The 16,024-nt window shown below is 36.9% G+C and overlaps 1 protein-coding gene across 12 annotated transcripts; it reads right to left on the minus strand.

Moving 5' to 3' along the window:
* Positions 1-13: 13 nt before the first annotated feature.
* Lig (ubiquitin-associated protein-like lingerer) lies at positions 14-15,465 on the minus strand. Of its 12 annotated transcripts, none has more exons than XM_083033019.1 (15): positions 15,328-15,465; positions 13,459-13,643; positions 12,813-13,161; positions 11,773-12,027; positions 10,827-11,020; positions 10,205-10,456; positions 9,612-9,929; positions 8,710-9,138; positions 8,447-8,635; positions 8,166-8,376; positions 7,881-8,083; positions 6,404-6,613; positions 6,182-6,316; positions 4,823-5,098; positions 14-4,399 (listed from the first exon to the last, which is right to left on the minus strand). In XM_083033019.1, exons 2-15 carry the CDS (start codon positions 13,582-13,584, stop codon positions 4,151-4,153), a joined length of 3,396 nt encoding a protein of 1,131 aa, XP_082889145.1. In that variant the 5' UTR covers positions 13,585-13,643; positions 15,328-15,465; the 3' UTR covers positions 14-4,150. The 12 variants fall into 12 exon arrangements, with proteins under 12 accessions (XP_082889145.1, XP_082889146.1, XP_082889147.1 ...); XM_083033020.1 differs by having other exon boundaries at positions 10,827-10,993; positions 12,813-13,176; XM_083033021.1 differs by having other exon boundaries at positions 10,205-10,420; positions 12,813-13,176.
* Positions 15,466-16,024: the final 559 nt, after the last annotated feature.

Genomic DNA, 16,024 nt, shown 5'->3' on the forward strand with positions numbered 1-16,024 from the left:
ATAAATCACCAGACTTCTTTAATACATTTATTCTTATATATCCATATTTATACACAGTAGTAGCTATTATTATTATTAATTATATAATAGCGATAGTGGCGTAATGCATTTTTGCGCATTCGCATTTAATCGGTTAATATTTGACAAAAATACAAAAATTATTAATGTATAATAATTATATATCAGAACAAACGTGCTTACTCTGAATCTCATCTTTCTTTCTTTTTTTTTTTCTCTTAACTTCTCTCCTCGACTTCTTCATTATATTTTGCATATCCCGTCTCTTTATCTTTTTTCACCCTTTACTTTCCATTATACATTACACTTAGTATACTGTATTTTTTTTTCTTTTTTTCTATTACCCTAGATTGATTCGAGTATACACGAAAAGTGCGATTGGACTAAAACATACACTAAGACAAAAACGAAAACGTTAGTGATTCTCTCTCTCTCGACTTAATCTCTCAAGTCGTTTTTTTTTATTGTAACGTCCGATTATATATATATATATATATATATATATATATATTCGAACGCGTTATATTAAAATCAGATGATAGTCCACATTTTCGCGAGGACTAAGACGAAGACATAATGTAGTCCGATGTTTTTTATTTGTTTTTTTTTTCCGAGAGTCGAGTATATAATAGATATACTTTTTTCCTTCTCCGAAAAAAAAACCAAGGAAGCTAATAAACTACATTTTGGTCTTCAAAGTTTCTTCAAAACGCATTCCTACTCATACCGCATTTATATACCGAGTTTATGTTTATGTGTGTTTGTGTGTATTTATATATTTATATATTTATATATATGCAGTCGCTATAACGAGAGTTTATTACTTACAACTATTTACTTCTCGCTCTCTTACATTAGCGGTATCTCGTAAAGCTTATGACGACTGTCTGACAGTCAGCCGGTCCATTCGTGCTAGAAGAAACATCTTTTATTATTCCTCACGTTTATATATTGTACACGCAAACAATCCCTATTTTTCTTTCTTGTCAGAGCACCTTCGTGAAAAAACACTTCACGTACACATTTTTCCTTCCTTTCTTGCATTATAACGTGATTTTGCTCCTTTCTCTTCACTTCTTTTCTTTTTTACCGGAGGAATATCTGCGATCATTCATTATTCACAATGCAAAAATGTTAAGTATGCTTTCAAAATATGTCCGTGTATGTGTGTGTTTATGTGTGTTCCGTTGGTCAATTTATTATATTTCATTCCGATTATTATATGTATACAAGGTATCTCGACAATCTGTAAAATATTTTACAATAGTGTATTCCGGAAGTAAAATAGAGTCAAAAATGTCGAAAGTTGCAATAATTTTTGAGTTTATAAGTGAAAAAATTAGGCGTACAGATGATTACATTTATCATAATTTGTTATCATTCAAGTCAGAGCTGATATTGATTTTGCACTCGAGTTTCGTCGCTTCTCATGTTATGGCAAATGGTTTATATATTGATAAATGGATTAACAAAAATTTTAACATTAGTTTTAATCAATCCTGTTTAAATAGAATTTTTTAATTTTTTAAAAATCACTACTTTAAAAAGGATCACATTATAATGTGTTACAGAGTTAAAATTTAGTGAAATTCATCATCTGTCAATATCAGCTGATTGATAATGTATTATTCACACATAAAAAGAAATGAAAAACGAAATAAAACGTGTAAAAATCAATATCACACATCATAATAAAAATATCCGTAACAGATTGATAAATTAATAATTCTACGCGATATTATGCGGCCTCTCAACTTTGACAAACTTACAATTAAAAAACTCGAAACATTTTCGTAGAAAAATTCTTTGATTCTATTCTACCTTTCAAAATACACTTATTGAAGTATCATACGATAAGATTGTGAGATACTTTGTATAGTTATTACACAATTTCGCGCCTCTCTAATCAACACGAATGCAATATTAACGAATGTGTACACCAGACGGAATCGATTTCTCTCTCTCTCTCTTTTTTATTATTATTATAATCTCAATGAAAAAGATACAAATATCGCTATTACTCATTTTTACTGCACAAACGTCATTATTTTTTTATGCTCATTTTCGTCTCAATTAATTAATTCTCGTATCGATTCTTGTCTTTGTCTTGATCTTATCATTCTTGTCGACTTCTCCAACAAAGATTTGTATAGCTCGTATTTATAGATCGTGTATTAGAATATACAATTCTGTTGCAATAGAAATCATTACATCATTTCTCTGCACACATTGTATGTTTTGAGCGAATGTCTATTTTTTATGTAAAAAGCTGCAACTAATACTTTTGATTTAATAACATCGTTAATTAAGTTTTTCCAAAAGCCTTTTGCAATATAATAAGATTAATTCGTTAACCTAATCTTAATGTTTTTCTTGAAACAAATTAATTAATTTTCTTTTCAATACATTAGAAATTTAGAAATGCACTAATATGCCAAATGATGATCCGTAACGTTTTTTTTTTTAGATAGTCTAAAGCGCTTTTCAACAAACTTCGAGATAATAATTCTATAAAAAAAACTAAATCTTCAAAAAAAAAATATAATTTTTATAAACTAAATTATTTAATCACTAATTGTGACATTTAATCGTTAATACAAATTAGTGAACGAATGAAAAACGAAAAATATAATGCACTAATTTGAGAAACGTCGTATATATTCTCTTACATCATAGTTCAAGAGATTCTGACAATAAATCTCGACTGTTGTCAATTTTATGAAAAATAAGATGTCTGTATCGCTTACGAGAATTTGGTCAAATGTGCGAATACAGAAAGAGAAATAAAAGTAATATACAGGTACAAAAATAATAAGAGCAGAAATAAATTTAGTGTTACTACGTTTCACACTTGTGGCATATTCGTTTTTTTTTTTTTTGCAACAATAGAGAAATCTAAATTATCATATGGTTCTCTATTGGCTCAAAATTATGTAATTTCAATATAATAAGTAAAACGCGTACGTTTTTTTTTCTTTCTTTTAAATCAGAGGAATAATAGAAATCAATTCCAGTCATAAAGATGTGTGTTTAAATCAAATGTATGCAAGTGCACCGATTGCAATTTTTACCCAAGATCGTTGTGAATATACCGAAAATAAGAACGCTATAAATTTATATATAAAAAGTTTACGTTTTCACACGTATATCTTTATTCTCGCATTTTTTTAAGCGCCACGCTATCTCACAAAGATGCGTTTTTTTTCTCCATATTTATTAAATCAAGATGCTTATACATTCTACACGAGAAAAAGAAAAGAGAAATATAAAGATACGCTATGTATCACCCCTTTTAGCAGTCGATACAATATATTCGAAATTGCACTGTAATATACAGACGGGAGATCTAGTGCAAAACTCAACTACGGATGTTTTACTCTCTTTTCCGGTGCGTCGTACGACAAAATCACGATACCTAGCTTTTTTGTCGTATTGCGCGACGTGCCCGAAATTTGTTATATCATAAATTTTGACACGATTATGTCATAGGATTTATCATGATCAATATAAACATAAACGATGATTTAGTCTCCCGCAAATCATCGCGTTATAAACGCTACAATTTCTCATTTGGCACGAGTGCAATTCGCAATTGGAAAGAATATGCAAATTATTATTATGGAATTTGCACGTATCATTGCGTAAAATGCAATTATTTTAAAACGCAATATCGCGCTTCTCTACTCTGATATTGAACGAGTCTGCGAAAATGTGCTAAATTGAAGATATATAATAATAAAGATCACAATCGATTAGTTCATTATTCGCTACAAACCATTGAAGAGGAAGCATCCGGTTTAATAATTGCATATACCTTACAATTTTCAAAAATATTCACTCTTTATTCCATTCTCATTGACGTCGCCAATTATTGAAAGTAACAAAGAAAAAAAAAGAACTATAATAGAGTTATATCATCTTTTCAAAGTCAAAATATCTTTCCCTCCGATATATAAACACACGAGTCAATGCGGAATGAAGAGTAAAAGTCTCGTACCACCTTTCGTATTTCACACAACTGTGGCAAACAACTTAATTTCTCTACTAGTAAAGTGTTGTATTAATTCGCTATGCGCGTGTTGTGTGTTCATCATGTGTATGTGTGTATTTGTCAAGTCCGAAGCGCTTCATTTTAATTGCTGCCAGTCCAATAACTCGGACTGTATCCAGGCTTTGCTTGAGCTTTATTCTGCGAACTCGTATTGGACCTCTGGCCCGTGCTGTTGCCGCCGTCCTGGTGAAGCGGCTGATGCAGCTGATGCGGTATAGTCGGGATGAACAAGTGCGGCGTGCCGTAACCACCTGGCAGACCAGCGTTTTGGTTACCAGTAAGACCGAACGGTGGCGGGGTGGCCGAATGAAAGGCCTGCTTCTCGTAAGACTGAAAAAAAAGAGAAAAATCAATATAACACAAGCGTGAATACTAGAAAAGATGTATAGAATTTCCAATGACTTAAGGCTCCTGGTCCCTCGCTGACCATGTTGAAATTGTTACGTAAAATGACTATAAGATCTAGTCCATCTAGTTTTTGCACATGCGCAATCATTTCGCATGACAAAGTCTGATATCACGATCATTTTACGGTTGTTGATTGATTGTCAAGGGAAAAGAATAGTTTTCGGGGTATTTTAAAAGTATGCTAAATCCATCTAAAATAATGTTTCATCGAAATATCTATTCATTTAAAAATGGCATCTAAGCATTTTCAGCGTATGCTTTCTCGCCTCTGACGTCATAATCTAACATGACCGCGACGAGGATCCAGGAGCCTTAATATTATTCCCGTGAAAGATAAGTACTCACGTTGACCTTTCCGAGAGCCACGTGACTCTTGGCGTACATATTGGCGCTGATATCCGTCGCGGAAGAACCAGCGGTATTAGTATTCCCCGTGGAAGTGCCAGTCTTGCCGGTCTGAGTGCCGCTATAACTGCTGCCGGTGCCTTTGTACTCTCCGGATGGACCGGCGGAGGCTAGCGCGTCGTAGCTCGCGCCTGCGCCGTAACCGGATCCGTAGCTACCCGGTTTGGCACTGTACGCGCCGCTGTTTGTACCAGCGTTTCCGGCCGTCGCTATTTGCTATAGGGAATCGACTCGATATTAATACCAGCTCGTATTAGATTAATATTGGATATTAATACTACTATATTAAAGTTTAGCACCGGTATTACTAATACTATTAATAATAACTCGATATTTTTATTAGTAATCAGTACTATTTAGTAATACTAGTACTAATTTAATTATTAGCAGTATTATAATATTATTACATCAGTAATTATTAGTACTAAATACACTCTCCTAAAAAAATTAAAGCATTAAAGCAAAGTTTGAATCAGTAAATTGATGAAATTCAAATATATACAACTTTGTGAGAAATGACAATAGAACGATGTTTTCCTGGAAGCATTTTAAAGCTTGAAATTTAAGTTTTTAAACGCTATTTTTTTATCGACAATGATTTTTTTAAGTGGCATCAAAAATCAACCACGAAAAATTGACAGAAAAACTTCAACTTTGAAATCATGCATGCCAAAGATTTCTTTTTTTGTAATTTCACAATAAATAGTTTGAAAACTTAGTTTCCTCTTTAAGGCTCCTGGCTCCTGGCCGACCATTTTGGAATTGTGACGTCAGAGGCGAGAAAACACACGCTAAAAATTCAGATGGCTTCAGCATACTCTTAAAATACCTCAAAAACTATTTTTTCCCTCTATAATCAATCAACAGCTGTACAATGACTGTAATATGAGACTCAGTGCATCTGGTCTTTGCACATGCGTAGTCATTCTGCATGACAAAGTCTGATATCACGATCATTTTACGGTTGTTGATTGACTGTCTAGGGAAAAAAATAGTTTTCGAGGTATTTTAAAAGTGTGCTAAATCCATCTAAAATAATGTTTCATCATTCAGAAATATCTTTTCATTTAAAAATGGCATCTAAGAATTTTCAGCGTGTGCTTTCTCGCCTCTGACGTCATAATCTAACATGGCTGCGGCGAGGAGCCTTAATACTATTATATTAAATTTTAGCACCAGTATAGTATTACTAATACTATTAATAATAGTACTATTGACACATTAGTGTTTGGTATAATAGTTTAATAGTATCGATACTTAATATATATATTACTATTTAACTCATAGAATATATCTTACTGATATTTTATTTACCGGATAAATGGCGGGAGTTCCATATTGAAAACCTCCCGGCATAATTCCGCTGCTGTACGTAAACGCGTACGCATATCCCGGGGGAAGAGTAGGATTCATCATTGGTTGTTGCGTGGCAGTCTACAAAATTTCAAAAATTTCCATAATATATCGCGGCAAGAGAGAGAGAGAGAAAGAGAGAAAGACTATTCGAAGAGAAAGACTCACCTGCTGCGACATAGTGGAAGGTACCGGGGATGCGTTACTGTCGTTTCTGGCGAACCTGGCGTCGCTAATACTGGTATAGGCTCCCTGCACTCCTTGCACACCTTGAACACCTTGCACGCCGGAGAGCGCGTCGCCTCTAGCACCACCGAGACTCGTAGCCGGACCGGTTGTCTGATAGCCCAGGGCCGCGTCATAGTAACCAGTAGTTGGCTGCACGTTAGTCAGGGAAACCAAACACAAAACTACATGCATACACTGTGTACTCCAAATACAAGAAGGCTAACTAACGTCTATAGTCTCTACGCGTACTCAGGGACAAGTAACATGCGGTTTGGTTGGATCTATATATATATATAGATAGAGTAAAGAGATGTTTATAACTTGTATTTGTTCAATTTGTATTTGTTCAATTTATATTAGTTCAGCCGAGATGCTGAAGCTACTGCTCGCAATAAATTGAACTATATAAATGTATATATTATATTGCACTCTTGCTATCATCACATCTCACACTTTTCATATTTATATAGTTTTAAGAAGTTTAGAGAATCCAAGTAAAACGATAAAGGAAAGGGGGGGAGGGGGAGAGAGAGAGAGAGCTACAAAGTGTAATACAACTTTCATCGACCACTTTTACGCATCACCACGCGTACTTTCCTATAATTTCAGACAAATGACATTACTCGTGTACATCAGCCTACAGTAAACTCAAGACAAGAAAGGAAGAGAAATAAGTCAAGATAGATCGGAGATCGAAACAATCATGTCATATGCACAAGCCCTCTCAAATTCCAAGAATACTTCCTCCACATTCCCTTTTACCATCGACAAAAAATCTATGTTTGCATGTAATAGCGTATCGAAAACCCGATCTGTCTTTACTATATAATCGTTCATTTCATAAGACGTCTACAAATAAAAACTTGCTACAAATAAGAAACAGATTTACGTTGTCGTCGTGAAGGCATTCATACAGATCAGAAAATTGGAAAAAAAGAAAAAAAAAACTTTCAGTGAAAATATTGAAATTACGAGCTACCAAGCAATAAAGAAACAATTACCTTGGGAGAATTTTTGTACTAGATAATAATATAAAAAAAGAAGAGTTAGCGCTTCTCGGAGCAGTGTATAATTTCTTCTTTCTAGATTAACGTTCAAAATCGCGTTTACGCAAGCAATCAGAGTCGAGCAACGACTAATTGACCAATAAGGGTCGATTGTTCCAACTTCTTGGTAAGTTTTACCCAATAGGTAGCATATTTTCGTCTCTTTTCTAAAAATTCTAAAAAAGAGTGGAAGATATGCTACCTGTCGGGTAAAACTTACCAAGAAGTTGGAATAACCGGCCCTAAATCACTCTGTTTCAGTATACACGTTACTCTGGAGAGACGCCGACTCAACGAACGATGCATTCATTTGCACTAGAATGAATCATAGAAGGAAACAAGTGGACCAATTGTTCCGAGAAGCAACTGACCATGTGCGGTATCCGTTGCTGCACCAACTGCAGGTCTTCATAGCTGTACACCGGTTGCTGGAAAGCCGCATACGTAGGTACACCAGCCGCCTGGCCCATGATGTACTGATGACTCAGCATCGGGGTCATACTTCCGGCCGCGCCGCCCGTCATGTTGCCGCTGTTGCCCGTCACTACTCCGCTCGACGTACTTTTCGGTACAGCTGGAGAGATCATTTTCATTGAATCGAACCGAAGAAGAGCTTTTGCGCTTGCGATTTTTTATTTATCTATTTATTTACTAACCGTTGGAGTTCGTTACTTTGGTCTGCGAACTGTTGACGGAGGCCGAGGTGAGACCCAACGTCGGCGCGCTAGTCGTCGCGAGGGAGCTGTTCGATGTCGTCGCGCTGCTATCGTACTGCGAGTCCTTCGTCGCGGTGCTGTTCAGTTTGTGATTCGCGTGAGACGTCGCTTGCGGTTGACTAGCGTAGCTGCCGTAGGGGCTCGCGTAAACCTGTCGATTTTAATTAAAAATTCAACATTTATACGTCGTAACTTGAAAAAGATACAAGTTGCAGACTTACAGACTGCGCGGCGCTCTGGTAAGCACCGGAACTCTGCGTTATCGGCGACGTGAACGTCGTGACGGAAGATTGATAAGCAGGCTGATAAGCCTGATACCCGGCGTTGCTGTTCGACACCGTGTTGGTGGCTGCGGATTGCGCGTATTGCGATGTCGTTGCCGCTACGTATCCGCTCGTAGGTTGATAGACCTGCCAAAGAAAGAGAGAAAATGATTTTCACCGTTTCAAAATTATCTATCTAATATTTTCGAGGTGATTACTACCTGGCTACTGGTGGTGGGTTGATTGTAACCGGAAGTCACGGACGCCGACGCGGAGGGCGACGCTTGATTGAAGGTCGACGCATTGGATTGCGGGAACGACGTCGAGTTGTAGCTCGCCTGCGAGACCGTCGCCGTCGCGGAGTAACTATTTGTACTGGCGGCCGACGCGTTCTGGAAGCTGGACTGCGAGGACTGGTTGTTCGAGTACGCGTTGTAAGTGCTCGGCGTGCCGCTCGACGACTGGAACGACTTCTGCGACGACTGATAGCTCGTCGCGCTGCCGTACGACGGCGCGTTCCCGGGCGAGACTTGTGACGTGAAGTCCTGCTTAGTTATGTCCAAGCTCTGGCCGGTGCTGCTGCCACGAGTGTAACTCTGGGAGTTGATCGAATGCTCGCTCGAGACTGGCAGATTGTCGGTACTAGATAACTGAAAATATTCCATAATAATTAAGACTCCTAGGTCCTCGCCGCGGTCATGTTAGATTGTGACGTCAGAGGCGATAAAGCACATGCTGAACATTCTTAGATGCCATTTCTAAATGAAAAGATATTTCGATGAAACACTATTTCAGATGGCTTTAGCACATTTTTAAAATACCCCGCGAAAACTATCCTTTTCCCTTTATAATCAATCAACAACTGTAAAATCGTAACATGAGACCCTCTGGTCTTTGCACATGCGCAGTCATTCCGCATGACAAAGTCCGATGTCACGATATCATTTTACGGTTGTTGATTGACTGTCAAAGGAGAAGAATAGTTTTTAAGAATTTTTAGCGTGTGTTTTCTCGCCTCTGACGTCACAATTCCAACATGGAGCCAGGAGCCTTAATAAATCATGCGTATCGAGAGAGATGTGCCCTAGATAGATGACTCGACAAGGGTGAAATGATACCATACCATCTGAGAGCTGGCGTTGAACGGTACGGTGGAAGTCTGCGTCGTTTCAATGTCGAGCGAATTACTCGTATTGGCAGTGTTTACGGTGCTCGCACCGGAAGTCATGTCTACGCCGGGAATTGTACTATTTGTGGAGTTATATTTCTCGGTCGCCGAACCGTCGAGGGAGCTCGAATCGCTGCCGAATTCGAGCGCGCCGAACTGCACGTCGAGAAATCCGATTCCACTATTTACAGCGTCGCCTGGCATCTCTACAGCGCTCGCTGGGATCTTTGACGGTGGAGGAACTCTTGGACGTTGCTTCGCTTGTCTTTGGGGCTATAAATGTAAACGTACATATTAAGTTATCTAAGGTTCTAAATGTTGGTGCGAAAAAATACGTATTGTGAAAATTTATTAAACAATAGAGTCTCAATAACTTTGGTTTTCTTTATTCTTCAATGTAGTAACAATATATACTAACGCAAATAGAGACATAGAGATGAAAGTTAGCTACTCTTTAACTTCTCATTTCCAGAAATTTTTTGCTCCTTTAGATTTTTCAAACCTTTAAAAATTATCGAGGTTCTATTGTATGTCATATTACGATATACCTGACTAGACATGGATGACGAAAACGACGTTTGTCCAGCCGCTTTTAAGTTCTCGCTCGTCTGTTGAGTGAGTTGCGTCAAATATTGTGTTTGCGCTGCTGTTAGTACACCACTGCTAATAGCGCTGGGTTGCTGCGACAACTGCATTGTTGGTAAGCCTAATACAGCTTGCTGCTGCTGTTGCGGTTGTTGTTGAGGCTGTATTAAGCTCTGCTGCTGCAACGCGGATATTTCGGACAATTTTGGTAATTCCTATAAATTATGTCGAAAAGTATCATTAGAATCATTATCAAGTAAATAAATATATAGAGTGTCTCATAATTACTGTATAATATTCTCTAATATCTCCTTTTAAAAGTAAAATACAATTTAGACGAAATAACCGAAAGTCTTGATACTACAGTTAATTTTGTTTCGTCGCGAAAATACTATGTAAACCCATGTCAAATAATATATTTTATATATATACATATATATAAATTTTGTTTTTATATTTTCGACACTTTCAGTTTTATTTTATCTCTAGAATATGCTATTAAACTATTGTATGATTGTAAGAAATAGAATATTGTATGATTGTGAGACACTAAGCTGTATTTCTAAATATCTTGTAAAATCTTACTTCTTGCTGGAGTAACGATAGATTAACCCCTTGGCCCGATTGCATCTGTGATATTTCCTGAGGCTTTGGTTCTTCTGAAGCAGGTGGAGATTCCAGGATATTCGCACTCGGTGTGAAGACCTTAGTGTCTGCCAAGGATCCTGTATATTCCTCGTTGTCCCAGTCTTCTGTAGAATCCAAGTTATTCCAAGCATCTATATACAGATTATTAATGTTAATATATATATGTATGTATCTATACATTTCATACATATATATATACACACAATAAACTATATATATAATTTATACATCGTAATGATCTATTAAAGATCCATTTGGATATCATCTATGATATCTTTTTATAATATACTTTCCAATCTTGTAATGATCCTGCTAATGATGTTTCTGTTGACAGATTTTTATATTTCTGATCTAATATTTTTTTCATTTAAAATCCATAGAAGGATCATTAGCAAGATTTCATAATTTTTTACATTGATGTATAATGTAAAAGATACACGGTGCCTCGCTTCTGAGAGTTGGCTTCGCCCTAACTAGGCGCGAGACACTACCGTGTCTCTTGATAAATACTGTATTACTTTTTTTGTATATATCATTAAAAATATATTAGTTATTTATTTAACTGAAGAGAAAAAATCGAGAATTTAAATGGTAATTTCATTATACGATAATTATGTGTGCTAAAACTGTGTTTCCTCTGTTTTAATTCCAATATTATTATAAATAAATAAATTATTATAAATAAATAAATTTGTTTTTGATTTTATATATATAATGATATTTATTATATATAATAAATTATGTATTATTATATATAATATTTATAAATTATATACAATTTAAAATATATATAATATAATTATATGTATTATATGTATATATATTTTTTTATAGTTATAATTTGGAAGAGAGACAATTTCGATCAATGTAGATTAACACTTACCCATTTTTGGTTCCTGAACACTCTGCTGCTGCTCCTCACCTGTCCAGGTGTCGATCGGCCGATTAAAGCTATGAGCGGTAGAGCCAGACGCTGAGTCGTTGCGGTTCGCAAATGTCCTTGGACCAAGACTTCTACCACCGCCACGACCCCCACGACCTGATCTTCCGGGTCCACCTCTGCCTCTTCTGCTGTAGCTGCCATCGCGAACGCCGTCCTCCATGTTCCTTTCGTTCTCCTTGTTTTCTCGCCCACGCCCTAGTTGCAAATACAATTGTTTTTCAATTTAAAAATTATTTACAAAATAATAGTGTAAAATAATTCTTCTATGCTCTACTTAATTTAAAATCTCACTATAAACATATTAAAAAAAAAAAAGGATAACTACATATGCATGTATCTATTCCTAAATAATTAAAATAATAATGCACGTGTCTATTGTTAAATAATTAAGATAATGCACGTGCATCTATTTTTAAATAATTAAAATAATAATGCATGTGTATCTATTCCTAAATAATTAAAATAACAATGCATATGCATCTATTCCTAAATAATTAAAATAATGCATGTGCATCTATTCCTAAATAATTAAAATAAAAATGATTATTTACGAAATATATAACAGTGTAAAATAATTCTATACTTTACTTAATTTCCAATCTCACTACAAACATATTAAAAAAAAAAGAATAACTACATATGCATGTGTGCGTCTATTCCTAAACAATTAAAATAATAATGCATGTGTATCTATTCCTAAATAATTAAAATAAAAATGATTATTTACGAAATAACAGTGTAAAATAATTCTATACTTTACTTAATTTCAAATCTCACTATAAACATTAAAAAAAAGAATAACATATGCATGGGTGTCTATTCCTAAATAATTAAAATAACAATGCATGTGTATCTATTCCTAAATAATTAAAATAACAATGCATGTGCATCTATTCCAAAATAATTTAAATAACAATGCATGTGCATCTATTCCGAAATAATTAAAATAATAATGAGATGAAAAACAAAGTTCAACCAACATCCACGATTGTCGTGATTGACGCGGCCTCGCATACGCGGGGCACCGCCACTCCGTTGATTGCGTCGTTCATCCCAATCGCCACTTTCGTCCTGGCCGCCCGACTGATCCGCATTCTGTTTCGAGCCGCTAGGCTGACGCGGCTTCTTCTTTTTGACCTCCCATTCTGTTTTCACCCCCTCAAGAAGATCGTTGACAGCGCGATCGAGATCCCCGTCGCTATCGTGCAAAGCCATGATCACTTCGTCTTCCGAACGTCGAGTCATGTCCATGACCTGCTTGATACGCTCCTTCAGAATGGGATCCTCACCTCCCGCCATTCTGGTGTCGATGATTTGTGCGTGCCGGATCTGATTAGTGTTTTGCTATATAACAATCGTTACAGACCATTTTTTCCTTAAAATGTTAGCTCAACAATTTTGTCAATGTTGTAATACATGTTAACTTTTCTTATCTACACTTAATCGTGCGAATAAAATATTTTGTTTTGTTACAAAAGAGAAAGTAATCTTTTCTGTCATGTATTATCAGTTTATCTACAGTAGATAAGATATTTCTTATCAGAAACTATTGTTATAGAAATTCTAGTAGCTATAAGTATATTGTATACATTAGATAATAGTAAGATAGATGAAAGAATGACCAACCTGAGCCTTGTCATGTTTTGTCGAATCTGATTTAGCTTGATGATGATCTGATTTGCCATGTTGTGATTTGTTTTTATTGGCGCCTCTTCCACCAGAGGACACCAAAGATTTGTTGTTTGAACTCATTGCCAACTAAAACCTCACGCACTCACGGTATCACACTATGTACACTCTCTATTTACAGTCTGAAACAGAATAGGTTCGCTATTACATATATATCTATATATATACAATTTGTTGTTGAAATTAACTATTTGAATTGATCCGATAATGCAAGTATATTCTAGAAACATTATAACGTAGAACGCAAAGACAATTAATTAGAATCTGAATGTATAGTGTGTCCTGTACAAAAACAAACTATAATTTCCAGAACGCAAGTAATATCACACAGCCAAGTTGTAAATATTCCAAAAATATCCTAAAACTCTTATCAATATTATTATTTACTCCTATATTCTTAAGTGTCGTTTGACTTGAATTAATTTTGTTTCCATATAAGTTACATATTTATATATTTTATATATATAAATATGTATATATGAGCTTGTAAAATTTATCTCAAGACAAAGAGTTCTGTTACGAGAGGCATCTCATCACTGATATTAGAAGCGAAGCAAAATAACAATTGGAAAATGAAAATCTGAACATCTGTGCATTAAATAAAAAAAAATTAACAAAATATTACACTAAAATATCGCTGTCAAAAATTTCCACATTAATAATTACAATGTAAAGTGAATCTCTCTTTGTGCACGGATAAACTTTACACGCGTGGGAAGGAAACGCAGGTCCTAATCAAAGGTTAGGATCAATTTTAACGATAAACGGAAGATAAAAAAAATCGAATTAAAGGAAGAACGATGACGAAAGTTAAACGGAATGCTCGAAATCACGATTTACCGCAAGAGACAGATAAGAGGGAGAGAGAGAGAGAGAACGATATCACTCTCTTTCGAAGATACTTTCGTGAGGAACACAAGAAGGAAGGAGTCTCTCCACGAAATCTACCGCGTTTCTCCCAGAGGACGATCGACGAAACTCCTTGCGTCAGGATCCCCCGGAAGGAGGCGGGAAACTCGGCGTCCGCGTCGACCTTTCCGCGTGGGAGGACGATTTCCACGGCGAAGAGAATTTTTCTACCCCCACACGATGCGGGATGGAAAGAAAAAAATAAGGAAAAAAAAAAAAAAAGGGAACACACTTTGTGTCGGACACGCCGCTGTTGTTGCAATGCTGGATGCGAGAGAAGAGGAGAGCGAGAGAGAGTATCGAGGACGAAAGAGAGAAAGAAAGAGAGAGAGAGAGAGAGAGAGAGAGAGAGAGAGAGAGAGAGAGAGAGAGAGAGAGAGAGAGAAAGAGAAAAAGAGAGAGAGAGAGAGAGCTTCGCTGACGCTCGCGCGCGCGCGATTTCCTCGAGCGAGGATGGCTTTTTTTTCACAGAGCCATGTGCACGAGAGGCGACGCCATTTCTGCCTCTACGCGAGGGGAGAAGGTGGCGGAGGAGGAGGAAAAAAGGCTTGTCAAAACCTCGTCGGGACGAAGAGTCCCCAACGAGAGAATATATATCCCACTCTCACTCTCACTCTCTCTCTCTCTCTCGCTCCTTCTCGCGGAATGGAGAGCCGACCTCGGGGCGCTTCGGCTTTTCGGGGTAGTAAACTCACACGGCGTTTTTGTTTTATATACTCGTGGACGGCGGCGGTGTCGGCGAAGGTTTTAGGTGGCCGCGAACGGTAGGATCGCGGAAGGATGCGACCTTTTGCGCGACCCTCGCGAGGGGAAGGACTTACTCTACCTTACTCCACGACGGCACACCTCGGCGCCTCGGGGCCGAGACGAGAAAAAACAATGAATTCGCCTTCGTACCTGCGTTAATGCGCTCAAAACGCAGCTCGGTCACGTGACCCAAGGGGTCCCCCTTCCCTGATGCACCGGAGGCACCTAAACCCTAAACTCAGCGCCTGACCAGCGCGCCGCTCTTCCTCCTCGGCTCTTTTATCTCTCGAGGGGGTGGGGGAGCAGCGGGACGGAAGGTGGGGGGGGGGTGTTTCCTCTATATATGCGCAGCTTGATATATCTTGTTTCCCCAGGCCTGACAACTTTTGAACTGGACGAGCGCCACGCGCCACGTCTCTCACCACCGGAAGTGCCTACTTCCGGAAGTTGGAGGAAACTGTACTATAATTTCCGGAAATGCTCTTCAGTAGGAAATTTTTCAGAGGGCTGCTTTCGCGAGAAAATCAAAATGATCCTGTGCTGTGATTAGTCAAATCTGAAATTTCACTGAATTTCATTGAAATTGAACTGAATAAAATTCAAATTCAAATTAAATTCAAATGAAATTTCAGATTTGACCAATCACAGCGCAGAATCATTTTAATCAATTATTTTGATTTTCTCGCGAAAGCAGCCAGGATCAAAATGATTCATTAAAATGATTCTGTGCTGTGATTGGTCAAATCTGAAATTTCACTGAATTTCATTGAAATTGGACTGAATAAAATTCAGTGAAATTTCAGATTTGACCAATCAGAGCACAGGATTATTTTAATCTGGATCATTT

The sequence above is a fragment of the Prenolepis imparis genome, unplaced genomic scaffold, assembly GCF_030444845.1.
Source record: "Prenolepis imparis isolate NDT839.2.m4 unplaced genomic scaffold, iyPreImpa1.0 SCAF_3, whole genome shotgun sequence".
Lineage (NCBI taxonomy): Eukaryota > Metazoa > Arthropoda > Insecta > Hymenoptera > Formicidae > Prenolepis > Prenolepis imparis.

Bases quoted from the DNA above. Each gene is read 5' to 3' on its own strand.
- Lig (XM_083033009.1), bottom strand. From the start codon at position 13,584: ATGAGTTCAAACAACAAATCTTTGGTGTCCTCTGGTGGAAGAGGCGCC. The intron at 11,021-11,772 runs GTAAGTGTTAAT...ATCTGTATATAG, and splicing joins TGTTCAGGAACCAAAAATGG to ATGCTTGGAATAACTTGGAT. The intron at 4,400-4,822 runs GTGAGTACTTAT...CTTTTTTTTCAG, and splicing joins TGGCTCTCGGAAAGGTCAAC to TCTTACGAGAAGCAGGCCTT.